Source organism: Prionailurus bengalensis, chromosome A1, assembly GCF_016509475.1.
Source record: "Prionailurus bengalensis isolate Pbe53 chromosome A1, Fcat_Pben_1.1_paternal_pri, whole genome shotgun sequence".
NCBI classification, from domain to species: domain Eukaryota; kingdom Metazoa; phylum Chordata; class Mammalia; order Carnivora; family Felidae; genus Prionailurus; species Prionailurus bengalensis.
In genome coordinates, this window is record NC_057343.1 from 69,298,879 (window position 1) to 69,313,826 (window position 14,948).

The 14,948-nt window shown below is 41.9% G+C and overlaps 1 protein-coding gene across 9 annotated transcripts in view; it reads left to right on the forward strand.

Moving 5' to 3' along the window:
• MBNL2 (muscleblind like splicing regulator 2) overlaps positions 1 to 14,948 on the forward strand; it is a 159,614-nt gene that overhangs the window by 128,962 nt on the left and 15,704 nt on the right. For 3 of the 9 annotated variants that reach the window (XM_043581838.1, XM_043581890.1, XM_043581849.1), the window contains one exon: positions 2,876 to 2,911. The exons of 2 other annotated variants lie outside the window; for them this stretch is intronic. In XM_043581838.1, the coding sequence (XP_043437773.1) occupies positions 2,876 to 2,911 (36 nt within the window). Of the gene's footprint in view, positions 1 to 2,875; positions 2,912 to 4,197; positions 4,293 to 14,948 lie in introns of all 9 variants that reach the window. 4 more of the 9 variants (XM_043581860.1, XM_043581902.1, XM_043581879.1 and 1 more) reach the window with 2 other exon arrangements.

Below are 14,948 nucleotides of genomic sequence, written 5' to 3' on the forward strand. Positions count from 1 at the left end.
CTCAGTGTGGCTGCTGGAGCTGCTGTAGATGGTTTTCAGCCCAGTGACATTCGCATCCGTGACACAAGAAAGCCCTCCAAGAAAACTCCTCCACATGGGAATGCAACAGAATTTTTATGGGCCTAACTTTGAATCCAGCCATGGTTCACTCTGAAATGAAATAATTTACAAAGTGGGTACATACATTTTAGGAAAAGATTGATCCCACTGCACTCACTAATGGCAGAGAACACCCATTCAACCGACCGTCCACCTACCGTGTGCCCCAAAGACCTAGACAGACAATGAACGCTGCCCTCCCAGAGTTAACAGCAGAGGAGGAGAGATGGATGTTCAAGAAATGCCCATATAAATATGTAACTTAAATGTTTTATAAATCCTATGAATGAAAAAGTAGAGTTCAATACGCTTGAAAATAGAAAACTGATTTAAATGGCATGTGGAGGTAGGTAAAGGAGCAATTGAACAGTTTTCTAAAGAAGTGACATGTGCCTTGAGACCTGAAGATGAAAAGAGTAGGGCGAAGATAATTCCAGGCAGAGGGGACAGCTTGTGGGAAGCCCAAAAGTAGGACAAAAGTGCGATGTGTTCGGTTCAAAGAAATGATAGACTAATCTGCCCGGGTCACAGTGCCAGCCTCCAGAGAGGGGTATAGAACAAGCCAGGGAGATAGACACTGGACCCTAGGGTACCTTTATCCTAAAAGCAATGAGAAGGCAGTGAATTGTTTCCAGCGGAGAAGCGAACAGACCTGTATTTAGAAAGGTTTACTCTGACAGCAGAGTGGAGACTGGATTAGGCAGGGGACAGGAAGGCAAGCAGAAGACCAGTTAGGACATCATTACAGGGCCAAGCCTGGAGACAATGGCGATCAGGACCGGAGAAGTGGCAGTAGGAACGCACAGACGGACAAATGCAAGATGCATTTTAGAAGCAGGATTGCTTTGGCTTTTGGGTGAGCCGGAGCAGGGAATTTCAAGAGGGAAGGCAGATGCATAAATGTGGAAGCCTTGAGCTCATAGATAGTATTTAAATCCCGGGTTGAAGGGTATCATGAATTGAATGATGCCTGGAAAAAGCATAGAGTAGGTGAAAAGGAGCCAGAAGTGAGTCCTGAAAAACTCCAGCATATAGAGATATAGAGTATGTGTGTGTGTGTGCGTGCACGTGTGTGTCTGGGTAACAGAAAATCCAAGGGAAAAGACTAGTTTATTATGGAGGGAGGGGCTGAGTGCCAAATGTTACCAAGACTCAGGAAGTTAGATGAAAGTGGAAGAGTTCCTACTGATTGCACAAATACAGAGTTCTTGGTGACATTAGCAGTTGGGAGGGAAGACATGAAAATGAAAGCCAAAGTGGAAAAGATTGAAGAATATGTGGGGTCAAGGAAGTGAAAATTATTGTGCAGGTAACTTTTCAGAAGTTCGGTTATGAAGATTAGAGAGATAGGGTGAGAGAAAGAGAAGGAGAAAGAATCCTGTCGTCAACAGGATTTTGAGATGTGCGTGTGTGTGTATGTGTGTGTGCCAAATCAGACATATTAGCACGTGTTTGCTGAAGAATCCATTAAAAGCCCAGTTAAATAGCTTCTTTTCCTGACTAGTTAATGTTAGCCTGACCAAAATGTACATCAGGCAGAAAGTACCCGTCAGGTGTGAACAGTTTGGCAGAGAGAATAAAGGCCTTCACATCTCAGATTCTTTGCCTAGTATCTCAGAAGACAGTTCTAAAACCCTAAGTGTGTACATCCATTCGTTAAAAAGAGTTTTCCTTTATTCATTACAAACGAATGTTCTGTCACCTACATGACCCCAACCTTCAGGTATCTTATATTACCTTGATTTTTAGTCTAAGGAACTCAACCGGAAGTAGGTCATTCATTTTTTTTTTTGGTACTCTACAACACACATTTCTCTTCATGGTCAGAGTTTTCTGATTCAAGCACATTAATAAGACCACCCCCAGAGAAGGCAGCTATTCCCCTGGAAGGAATGAAATCTTCCCTCCCTCCCTCCACCTGGAGGCCAACCTGATTTCCTAGTTTTGCCAAAGGTCTCCCTCAGAGATCACCTACTAGTAGCCATGACAAAATCGCTAGCCCTGGTCCTAACTCAGCCCCAGTTCTGCACTATTTTGCCTCTACGATATTCAAGCTTTGTTGCCAGCACCACTTCTTTATAATGATGAATCTCGTAGCAGAAAACAGATCACATACACATCGAGGTCATTCTGTCACCAGAATGTCAGTCTTCCTAAACTGTAGGGCTTAGGAGCAATAATCCCAAATTCACATGACCTGCGAGCATTTGATTTGGAGGATATGGAATCTTAATTACTGCTTTTATTTTCACATTGTTTTTGACACGAAACAGACACAGTTTTAATGCCGTAAGGTCAGCGTAATCTAGTAAATACAAAACCTGACCTGGATTTAGGAATAGAATTCTATTTTGAGCCTTACCCTTGACTCACACTATGCATGACCTTGGAGTAGTTACTATGCCTCAGATTTTTCATCTGTAAAATACCTACTTCCTACCTTACAGGATGACCTTGATATTGTCTGTAAAATACCTTGAGGTCTTAGAGGAAGGACACTGTAGCATTGTCACATGTCATTCTTATAAGAATCATTTCGATGGATGTGAATAAGAAGTGTGAAAAGTAAAGAGTGAGCTTTGAGTAATATTGGCTTCCAATAAGTCAGATATATTTGTGTCTGTACTAAAAATGTGAGTAACTCTAAGAGACTGTGTTAACTAACCCTACTGATTTCTGGTTGTGCTTCAATCTCACTTTGAATGTTAACTCTAAACCGCTAACCTGTTTCTTTCCCTTTATTCACTTTTTCCACCTGCCATTGCATGACATGCAGGGTCAGTTTTGTGCATGACACCCGCTACCAGTATTGGTAGGTTTCAACCTTTTTTTATGTGTCTTTTATATTGTGTACAGTACCTTCACTTGCTTGAAATTTATTTCCAAGATGGTAGAAATGCTTGAGGAAATGGTAGATCTGAAGGCTTATTTGGCTTTAGAGTTAATGTATAGGTTTTTTTTTTTTTTAATGTACTTGTAACTTGAAGAAAATGACCATTTCAATGTGACCAGAACAGCAGAGCAACCACTACAAAACATAAAACCACAAGTATTGCTTTTTTAATGATCTGTATTCTGTTTCTCTTTATAGTTTATATGGTTTAGCATAAGAAAAAGAAAAGCTTACTTTATCAGAAAGGCAGGCTAATTTCATCAGTGTTTTAAAGTTTCATAGTGGTGTGCCTTTATCTCCTCTTTGCTGTGTGTTAGAGTTATCAGAGTTTCCCAGAAGTATTTATTTTTTAAAATTATGAATGGATGTATTTTGAAAACCAATGTCTGAACTGCTTTGCTTTATTATCGCTTTTTTAAGTGTTGACTTATTTGTGATGATGATTTGTACCTTAGCACTCCCTTAGATGTTAAATTTTAATAATCCATCGTTATCCCTACACATCCAGTGCCTTGGTACAAAAGTCCGTCTTTAGGACACGCGGATTCGTCCCATTTAGAATAAAGAGAAATAAACATTGGCCAACTTTCCTGGGCTGTTTCACAGTAACTGTGTTAGAATTAACACCAAGGCCTCGAGTTTTTGCTCTACCATTTATTAACCCCCAAAACCCCACAACCTCCAGCAATTTCAGTGCAAAAAAGCAGCCCCAAATTGACAAAAATTTTCCGTCCCACCACAATGAACTCCAAAGGATGTCCTACCCCAAACTGGGCCTACACGTTGAGCCTTGGATGTTTTAGAATGACAAAAATGAATATCGTATACCCTTACTTCATTGGACATTACATGTCGCTTTTTTAGAGGAGACCATTAGTACGTAACAACCACAGACGCCGGATTGGGAATGATCTATTGTTAGAAGTAAAATGTTTATGAATACATCAACCAAAGTGATCCGCTTTGGCCTTTCTGGGAATCACTGATTATGTTTTAAAACTTCCTTTAATTGTACTTGTAATAAGCTATTTTCCCTTTTTTATTTCTCTCCCATGCTTCCTTGCTTTGCATTGTGATTGCATGCCATCTGCTGGTTTAACCCATGATGGCTTGCTGCTCTGATATTCACCATGCCAAAATACCACTTCTATTACCATAATGCTACACCCTCCTGTTCATTGCTCCCATGGTACCCCTCCTGAAAGTACCCATGATGCACAGCGCTACGTCAGCCACTGTCTCTGCAGCAACAACTCCTGCAACAAGTGTCCCCTTCGCAGCAACAGCCACAGCCAATCAGGTTTGCTCCTTTTAAAGCTTTCTTTCACAAATCCCAAACTCTAAATGAGTGCTGATATTTAAAAAAAAAATTCTCGGTGAGAATTTTTTTTTCATGTTTATCCATCAAATTTTATTTTTTAATTAGTTTATAGCCAGCATTTATGGACAGGTTGCACTTATTTAGAGTTAACATTTACTGCAAATAATGATGTAGCTATGTTTTGTGTTGCACTGTTTGTTTTCGTACCTAATATTGTGTAATTAACCTGACAGGCTTAAATTCCTTTTAGTACAGCATTACGTATCCAGTGGTTTGTGAATTGCCACAGAGAAACTGTAAAAGCTGAGCCGGAAAACTGGCTATATTTCGATTCGGTTCATTCAGACCCTATCACCCACTGGGGAGGAAAAAAGTTCTCCTCTGAGAAAAGTCTCCCCTTTTTCCTTCATGTCAAATTTGAGGTCTGAATGATTCTTGTCCACATCTCGCCTTGGTCATATGTGCTCCCAAACTCACTGGTCCCCACTTCACAATTTGTGTAGAGATATTGGCCTAAGAACCAGAGCATACTGGAAGAGAAATACTAGGCACTGAGTTCACAAAGGCTGGATATAACTAATTAGGGGTGTTTAACTCTGTTGGTTTAACGCATGTGCCGGAAAGACCATGGATGTCCTATTTCTCAGTGAGAACCAGTTGGCTGTTTCCCACTCTGTAATCACAGGCTGACCGTCACCCTAACCCCAGCCAACCAACTTGCAAACATGTGCTCCCGCACGGGAGAGGCACATGAGGACTGGTGAGCGTAAACTCTTAACCTCGCCTAGAAAAACACGTCACTGCGCATGCCCTCCCTTCATAGAAGAGCAATGGTTTTGGTTCTGCTTTTTAGCTTAATTTTTTTTTTTAAAGTAAAATCGACCGTACTGATAAAAGATAAAAATAGATATAGGAGTAGGCTGGAGGGAAGGTCTGAGCTAATGGGAGAAACTGGGAGAAATCACATCAGGTCATAAATGCAGATTCCAGACTGCATTTTGCAAGTGAAAAGGGCCGATTCACACTTTCTTTCTATGTTCAAGTGCATAAGTGATCCCAGTGCTATGCGTCCCATCACGGAAGCGACAAGTGTGAGTGTACTTGAATGAAGGAATAAAAGTAAAATCCCGTGATAGGTCCGACTGTGTCCTCTGAAATGTGATGAAGCGGGGCAGGGATGGGGGGGGCGCCCACACGTGCTCTCAGAGGCAGATATAAACTAGTGATAACGCTTCAGCTCTCCCTCACCACCTCAAAAGTGCCACATTACCTCTAAGGAAAGCCAAGTCAGCTTCCAGACAGATATGGTAAAGAATAGCAAGTAAGTTTCTTAGCTGGGAAGAAGATTCAGAAGATAGGATGGGCTGGAAGAGGGAGAGACAATTTTCATCCCTGCTATAACTAGGTTCACAGCTATAACTAGGTTCCCTTTCATTTGCTCGTTCGTAATAAGGAAGCTGGATGTTTGGATATTTAGGTCTGAGTCCTGCCTTCTTGAACCATGTTTTTGTGGTTGTTGACAGAATTTTTGTGAGAAAGTCCTCTCCTAAAAAAACAAGTTTGAAGTATCATATACTGGCATTCATTATGATGGAATTTTACTATACTTTATGGCAAGTTAAGCACTTGGGTTTTTATTTTTTTTAACATTTTACTTATTTTTGAGAGACGTAGAGCAAGTTGGGGAGGGGCAGAGACAGAGGGAGACACAGAATCTGAAGCAGGATCCAGGCTCTGTCGGAGCTGTCAGCACAGAGCCAGACGCAGGGCTTGAACCCACAAACAGTGAGATCATGACCTGAAGTCGGACGCTTAACCAACCGACTGAGCCACTCGGGCACCCCAAGCTAAGTGCTTCTAATGCTGAGAGATCTTTCCTAAGAATGGAAAGGAAGTCAAGATAAAGAAACACTGTGGAGTTTGGGCATAAATTCCATTCATATGGTAAATACTTAATCACATATCATAAATATTTTTTCCAGCCTGGTGATTTTTTTTTTTGGCTCCCTTTTCTGGGAAAAACTTTGAGAGATTGCACACACGTGTGTGGGTTTCTGTACGTGGGAGGGTGGCAGGGGTAGGAAGCATGGGATATGCAAAGGCTAAGATATATCATTTTACAGCAGACTGTGATTGGCAAGGGAACTGACAAGTTTAACTCCAGCTACATTTAAAGAGATACTATTAAAGGAGTACCTGACAGTAGCTTCGAGAATCCTAAATCTGTGTCTTGCAGTTTATCAGATATACTACTTGCTGGGCTCCACTTCAGTGATGAAGAAGAGAAATCCTTTAGCAGCTCTTCAGGAAGGTCAGCTTGCTCAAGAAAACTACAGAAAAAGAAATAGTCGTAAATATAAATTTTTCAGAAAGAATATTTTTTACGTATTTTCAACAAGTTTCAAAGAGCGAAGCAGCCAAACAAGAACTTGGAATGTCTTCCAGTGCCCCACAATTCAGAATTCAGAGGATGCTGATGGCCGTTAAATGACAAGTCATTGTCTTGTTAATCTCACCCTTTAAACTCAAATAGAATCATATCCATGTGAATGATGTGTCCTTTAAACAAAGTAAGTCTCAGTTTCCTCATTTGGGAGAGGGAATACAGCATTAGATCACCCCAAAGTCCCTTCCAGCCCTAAGATCCAGAAAACCTGTGGTCGCTTCGCTGCTATGCTGGTCCCAAAGTATCGGATGTATGAAGCTAGACACTTGCGGAATGGCAAGTAGTGCTAACGATTTCAGAGTTCAGGGCACAATAAGCATCTTGCCTTCTTTTTCCTTCTTGGAGTGATCTGTCTTTAACAAAAAATGCGCTAGGGTTTTGACAGTCTTTCAGTGCATTTGATCAATTTATACCTGCAGTTCAAACAGTTCAAACCTCACAGGCATTTGTAATTAGAGACAAGTCATTCATAGAAGAAAGATAGACCAAAACATCCCACGACAGACCCTCTGGTCCAGGCTTCCTTTACACGTGAGCCCGTGGTGAGCCAAGACGAACAGGTACAAACCTCGAAATTAGGTTCTCAGGGCTGAATCAAGGGGCCAGCAATGAAAGTTTTCAATGAACTTAGACTTGTAGTTTGAAATGCAGTGAAGACAAAATCCAAATATTTTGGGGGAAATATAAAATAATCCTTTTGGTTGTTTGACTCTGGGCATAGCTTTATAAACAAAGATGCAATGAACAAATTTATTAGCTATTTCCTCTTTCAGCTAAGGTCTTTGGGCCTTACTATAGAAATTACATTACATAATCATTACCTAATAAGATTATTATTTACCAACTACTTATTTTGCACAAGATACTATTCTAAATGGTTTCTCTCTCATATATGTTACATTATATATCATGCCATATATTTTATATTATATGAGAGAGGGAACGTATGTATAGATATACTCATGTAAGCCTTAATCACAGTCTTATGAGCACAGCTTTGGGCATCTCTGTTTCACAGATGGTAAGACTGAAACAGAGGTTAACTAACTACCTTAGCCAAAGTTCAACAGCGAATGAAGGGTCTTGCTGGAACTGAATCCCGGGCAATCTGACTCTAGAAGCCTTGCTCTTAACCACCGTGCTACACCACCTTTCTCATAATTATAAATACACAAAAGTCAGTTCCCTCCCCAAATAAAACTATCTTTCAAGTGAGACCCAATAGCAACACACTCTGTTGCTATAGGAGGAAATGAAGAAGCCTTGCTCGTGCAGCTCAAACTATGGTGAATCCTAAGGGGGGTGGGAGTGGGGGGTGGGAGATGGCCTGAACTTGAGCTTTGAGCTAGTTATGTAATTGCCAGGTCGTGTTTGGAAACCATATAGCTGATATACACTATTACAATATATAACCACATATGAATATTCTGCATAATATTATAACAGTGAGTCAAGTGAAAATTACAAACAGGATTTATACAAGTAAGATAAGAAGCAAGAAGATAAAAAGTCAAAAAGAATTCGTCCTTAGTCCTAGTGAAGCAGGCTCACGGGCTTCTTTTGGGTGAAACCCTTGCCCAGACTTGACTCTTACTTCTGCCCATCAACTAACAAAGTGCCTGGTAACAAGGAAGGTCAGACATGAAAATGAAAATACCATATAAAGCGGTCTGTTTCAGCCCAACAGATAGAATGTATCAATCTATAGATGCCTATACTGGGAAATATTTGATCTCAGAGTACACATTAAAAGACGTAGAGGTATACAGCTTAGTATATGGATTGCCTAGTTTTTTTCATATTGCAAGAAATTTCATTTAACAAGAGTACAGATTGAAATTCTTATAACTTGACTTATTATAGGACTCTATGCTGTCATTGCTTTGCTATGTTTTATTTCAAACCTACATTCTGTTTCAAGAGGGGAGAAAACAGTTTCCGAACAAATACACTTCAAGTTTTAGTTCTTCATTTATATACAGAGTTCATTCAGTTTACCTAATAACATCCTTGAAGACCCAGTTAAAATACAGTTTATACTGACAGTCTTTCCCTTCATCCCGGCAGCTAGAAGTGCTTTTTCTAGCCTCTGAGTTCTGAAAGGACTCTACCTGCACGCTCCTCCGAGCATCGATGGAGAGAAGGAAGGCAAGCGCACACGCGCACAGGCAGGCAGGGGCGTGTAAAAGGTGAGGCCAAGAGCTAACAATCTGATTGGCCAGAGCCTCAGTTTCCGGGGAGGAGGCAATCTGATTGGTCAGAGCCTTAGTTTCCGGTGGGAGGGGTGGTGGTAACTGCAGTTGGGTTTGATTCTGACCGTACAGGACCAAGGCAAAGGGTTTTGCCTGATTTGGCCAATAGAGGTCTTTAAACAGGATAGTTGACAGAACAGAAGTCTGGGGAGAGTGAACAGATAGATGTGAGGCTGGAGAGTCTATGGAGACCATTGAAAGGTTTTGACTGAGACGGTGGCCACTGGCAAGTGGCATACTTTGTCTTACCTTTGCCACATACATGGGGAGAGTTACTTTTAACCAAAGGGAAACATAAAAACTCATCCCATGGCAAACGCATCCAAATATTAACATCCTATGGCACAAAAAGAAATTCTGGCTGAGGTGAAAGATTAGCCACAGGAAGTCGCTCCCGTAGGACCTGAATTCAGTCCCTTCAGGGACAGCAGTTGAGTGGACTCACTGGTCCCATGTCTCCAGCGTGCTTACTCCTAACATGTGCCTTTCCGCTTCTTCCTAAATGAGACTTCAGAGCCACAGAAGCTCAAAGACCTCCCAAGCCTTTGCTCGAAAGAAAGAGCCCCTCCAGATTTGGAGTGAATACACACCGCCCATGTTTCCACAGTGAGAGCTACATGGGCAGTGAGGGCGATTATCCATATAATTCATTCTGGGAAATGAGCCTGTGCTAGGAAGAAAAAGTTCTTGAACTTGGGTATTAGGAAGCTTTTTATAGAGCACCCCACCAGTTAACTTTTTTTTTTTTAAGTTTATTTACTTATTTTCAGAGAGGGGGAAAGGGCAGAGAGAGGGAGAGAGAGAATCCCAAGCAGGGTCTGCACTTTCAGCACAGAGCCCGATGCAGGGCTCAAACCCACTGAACTGTGAGATCATGACCTGAGCCAAAATCAAGAGTGAGATCATGACTGAGCCACCCAGGTGCCCACCCCCCAACCAGTACCTTTAAAGCTAGGGAAAACAAATTATATTTCTGGCAATATGTTAAAAATCTCTCAATCATATCTACAAAAAGTGATGATTCAGGTTTAAAATTATGACCTCAAAGTCTTGTCACATCTTCTAAACACTCCTCCAAAGATTAAATCCATTTAACAAAAAGTTGACCTTAGGAAGAGTTTATTGAAAATTAGTAATATACACATATAATTCTCTATTTATGAGAACATATCTAAGTCAGAAAAATCCCATTTTCTATACATGCCAGTTATAAATTTACTGTATCTGATAATCAACTTCAATAATATCGTACCAAAAAAAAAAATTACATGCAACCAGATTCATAATAGTATGCTTTATCTGGCCTGCTACAAATTACTTGAGAGGGAAGAATAAAGATTAAAAGCATCAAATTTTACTTCTCACAAATAAATGTGAACACAACCTCAAAGCTATTTGTATAAAGATTTTTGGATATGTAAGTTAGCCTGTACTAATGAAGAAATCTAGAAAGGTAAGGTCATGTTTTACTTAAACTCTCATCTCAAAGAGTTTTATAAAACATCTATTATGCAAAGCCATCTGCCAGGACTATATTCAGATAAACGTAGGAGGCATTAAACACTCCCCACTATTCACCATTTGACCCATTTGGAGCCTGTTTTTTTTCCCCCCACAAGAAAAATCTTGGTTCTGTAAAGCATTGGTGTGGGGGAAGTGGGTTCCTGGGAGACCCTCTGCCAAAACACATGGTGGTAACTGGCCTCCAAGTATGGATGCTCGAATTCCTTTCTTACCATTTGCTCAATCCTGGGAACAGACTGTAGAAAGCAGCTGGGACCCAACTATGTTGTGCTCCAGAGAGGCCCAGAGGGCAAGTGTCAAAATCAAGCCCTTGTGAATAGTACTCAGGTGGAGAACATCCATCTCAGCATTTGACTTCCCACCGCTAAAGCTCCTTAGCCACCTTGCACATTTTGCTCATGTCCTAACAATAGAAGGGGGTTCCGTTTCAGTAATGGATCAGGTTGCTTCAAATGAGGCAGAACTGCCATATTAAATATTTTGTGGAAAGAGGTAGCAGTGAGTAAGCGTTGGGTGGGGGGGGGGGGAGATTGGAGCCTGCTATAGCTCTAAGTAAAAAAAAAAAAAAGCTAAATGTTTGAAACTGCAGGACTTGCATTCAGTTAACGCTGTTGGCTAAAGCTGCTTGGCAATTTAAGTGTAAATTCCATGGCGCAGTGCAGCTCAGGCATCAGGATCCAGAGGGAACGATCCGGGTCAGAACACTTTTGGAGGAGGGGTGGGTCTTGGATCTAGGAGAACCGTACAGAAGCAGATTGTTTTTGCTCTTCAAGAAATCAGAAAATAAGAAGACAATAGATCTTTTAGCTTTCTGCCTCAGAGGCAGCTGCTTTGCAGGCCAAACGACCCTGAGGTTCAGTTCATAAATGTGTCTGCAGATTCTCAAAGGAAAGGCTAAGTTATGTAAGTGTCGTAATCTAGTGCATTTTCATTTTTCATGAATAATTTACACCTCATGGTGAGAAACTTGGGTAGAATTCTTTTCTATGGAGCACCTAAAGACATATCAGCTCCAATTTTGTGCAGCTGAAGAGAAAATGTCAAGGGTCCTTATGTGGGACTTTACTGCCTGGTGGATTGTCCTACTTATTATGACTCAAATCCCATCCTCTTTTGCATTTTGATGGAATTTGGGGGGAATCTTTTTAGATTGAGAAGTTCTTTTCCCAGTAGTATTTTGGCTTCTGTTGATGGTAATAAAATCATGCTCAACTTTCCTAATTTGAGGTTTCCGCTTTTGAGCAGAGTGAATATACTCTTCATCCTGTATGTGTGTTTATTTCAGCTGTAGACCTGCACGGAAAGAGACTAGCTACCACGCAGGAATTCAAATCCATTTTCAAGGGCTGAAAGATGAATGGGGTCTCATTCTTAATAAAAGTTGTTAGGAACAGAGTACAATTTTGATTTATAGGCATTTAGCTCCCCAAGTTCTACCGCTGCCGCCCACCTTCCTGCACTTCTTACCAGCATGTTTGGGGCGTTGGCAGCCTTTCTGTGTGGGCAGATGGAGAGGAGACATCCCCACCGCTTCCTGATGAGGGGGGGAGGGACAGCCAGCTGACCAGACTGTTCCTTCACTTACTGGATCTGATGCCACCACGTGCCACAGACAGTTGCCAGTTGGTCTGGCCTCTCAGCCCCTGCTAGCATTCCCTCTGGGCCACATCGCTGGGGGTGACGACTCCAAGGTCAGACCTGGCTGAGTCTGCTGATCATTCTGGAGGCTGCCACTGTGGACAGGGGCTAGATACCAGGAGTTTACTGCCCAGTCAGAGAAACACGGAGCAATGGGAGAATGCCAGCAAACGAAATAGTCGGATACTCAAACGTTACTATATGGGAGGTAAGCTCCGTGGCAGGGTCTCATCCCTAAAGGGGCTGGGGAGTAGGTCTTGAGGGGTGTGTAGGAATTTGACAGATAACGACCACTGTGAAGCATAAGGGGCAGAGATGGGCATGGGGTGAGGGGGAAAGGGGACAACCCATATGAACGTACCACCATTCTGCTTTACGTGTGTCCTCATATTTAACCCTGTCAGATGGGTCCTATTCTTCTTTTACATGTGGTGAAATCAAGGCTTAGATTGGCCACATGTGCCATCAGTAGTAGAGCCTGCATTTGACCCCAAGTCCATCTGACCCTGAAGTCTATGCCTCCCCCTTGCCCCGCATTCTTCCTCAGTAGCCTATGTGGTTCACACAAGAGTTTTAGAATCAGTCCTGGACTTTATCCCACAACAGAGGCTGATGGAACAGCTATTACTTTATCAGATCTAAAGGAGGCGGGTGGACCCTGGCTCACATGGGCAAAACGAAGAGCTCTAGGCCATAGTGAGTGGGAGAAAGAGGAGAGGGTGCATTTGGGCAGGGCCGGAAAGTTCAGTTGTGGAAGTGAGAAGGGATTAGTTACTGAGGGCTTAGGAGGGCAGGATGGGAGCAGGGCAGTGATGTGTTAAATCAGAGACTAGGAAACGCTAATCTACCACAAGTGAGTGGGTGGGAACTAGCTGGGACAGGCTGAGGGCATGTTCACTGGGGAGGAAGCTACCTCATCAATGAAAAGATGGACTTGGGATGGAGAGAAAAGAGGAAATATGGGGAGGGATAATTAAGAATCAGGAAAGTTCAAAGGCGCGTTTTGATCCTTTGGCCTCCCAAGGGTCTTCTCCCGCTTCTATAGTGTCTGGATTTCACCAACTTCCTCCTCCCTGCCACACCAGCCTTCTCTAAGACATCTCTCCAATGACTCACATAAGAACAGTTCTTGTTGACACATCTTCACTTGTATTTGTACTATGAAGGACCAGTTTGTTGACCACTATTCTCTGACATTGGTTCATGAAAAAGTGTAGCATTTAGAATCTAATCTGCTGGAGCTTTTGGTCTGTTTCACTTTCAGTGATCAAATCATATTATTCTTTCTATCATTGCCTTCGCTCTGGCGTTTTCAAAGATCCTCAGAGTTTATGTCGATGAGCTTCCTGTCATCAAATACAGACACTCTTCACTGTTCACCACAGTCTGGAAGCAGCGTCATTAAGCTGGTCATTGTAAATGTCACCCATTTTTCCATAGTCGTGGTTACATCAGGCATTGCAGGTCTGACTGCAGACCTGCATCAACTCTTCATAGTCATGAAAGACAGTACACCGTAAGAGAAATTTACTGCAGTCCTGCCATACTCCCACAGTAATATAAAAAAGGAAACTAAAATGCAAGTTACAAATTGGAACAGGAGCCCAGGTGAGCAGGACAACTTATCCAAGTCACACAGATATTGACAGAGCCAGGGCTGGCACCCAATTATCTGTGTCCTTCTGAGAGTACTGCTTTTTCTCTTTCACCACACTGCCTTCCTGAGAACGTGCTTTAACTGATCATTCCCGTGGCCACAAAGTAGAGAGCGCAGAGAAAACACACAGACAACTCAACCGCTCTCCTTTATGGAGGACTTTCCAAGAGCCAGACGTTGTGCTAATAAGCCTTTTATATGAATTATTAAAACCCAAAATGGCCCTGTAAGGGACTAGTCTTATCCCCAGTATGCAAATGAGGAAACTAGTTTCAAGAAGCTGAGAGGCTTGTCCGAGATCATCGGTCAAGTGGCAAAACCAGATTCAGAACTTTTCCAAGCCCCTAACTTTCCATTGCACAGTGAGAAAGACCTAGAATGGTTAAGTGACTTGCTCAAGGTTACATGAGGGTTTGAAACTTGCCTCCTAACACCGCACTTACCCCACTGTCAAACCACAACGCAGCAAGCATATGTGAGCTACACATTTGTTTTTGAACAATCAATAGCTTTGCTTCCTTCTTAGAACTTAGAAAAGTTTTTGAGGAATCAAAAAGATACCCAGGGATGTTAAACTGGATTCCTTCTTTTTCTCCAAATATATTTTCCAATAATAATTTCATAGCTCTTGCATGAGTTATTCTTTCAATATTTGTCATTGTTACACTGTAATGTTTGAAAGGGCCAGAGAACCATCTTAGTTATGAGAATTTGGGAGAAAAGGAATTGCTTGAATCTATTCCTATTGTTCACCTTTTCTTTGCTCTTCTCTGGCCCTTGCAATGTGAAGGATGGCCTTGAACAAGGAGAGAAGTTTAAAAAGGGAAAGCTAAGGAATAGGTCAAGAACGAGAAGAAAACCCCATTGTACTCCTTTGCCTTGGAAAAAAAAAAGGTGTTTAAGTGTTGCTTTTTTTTTTTTTTAAACATAAGGTCATAACATAAGTCCCCTGTCTGTGGTGTATGTGAGGCCCAGGAAAAGACAGGTGTATGTGGGGCTCAGGACAGGACAGGTATATAGGGGACCCCAGGACAGGACAGGTGAAGATTTGAAGACAGAAGCAAGGATGTGTGTTAGACGAGACTGGTGTGCAGAAGTGTCCATAAATCGTGGTTTGC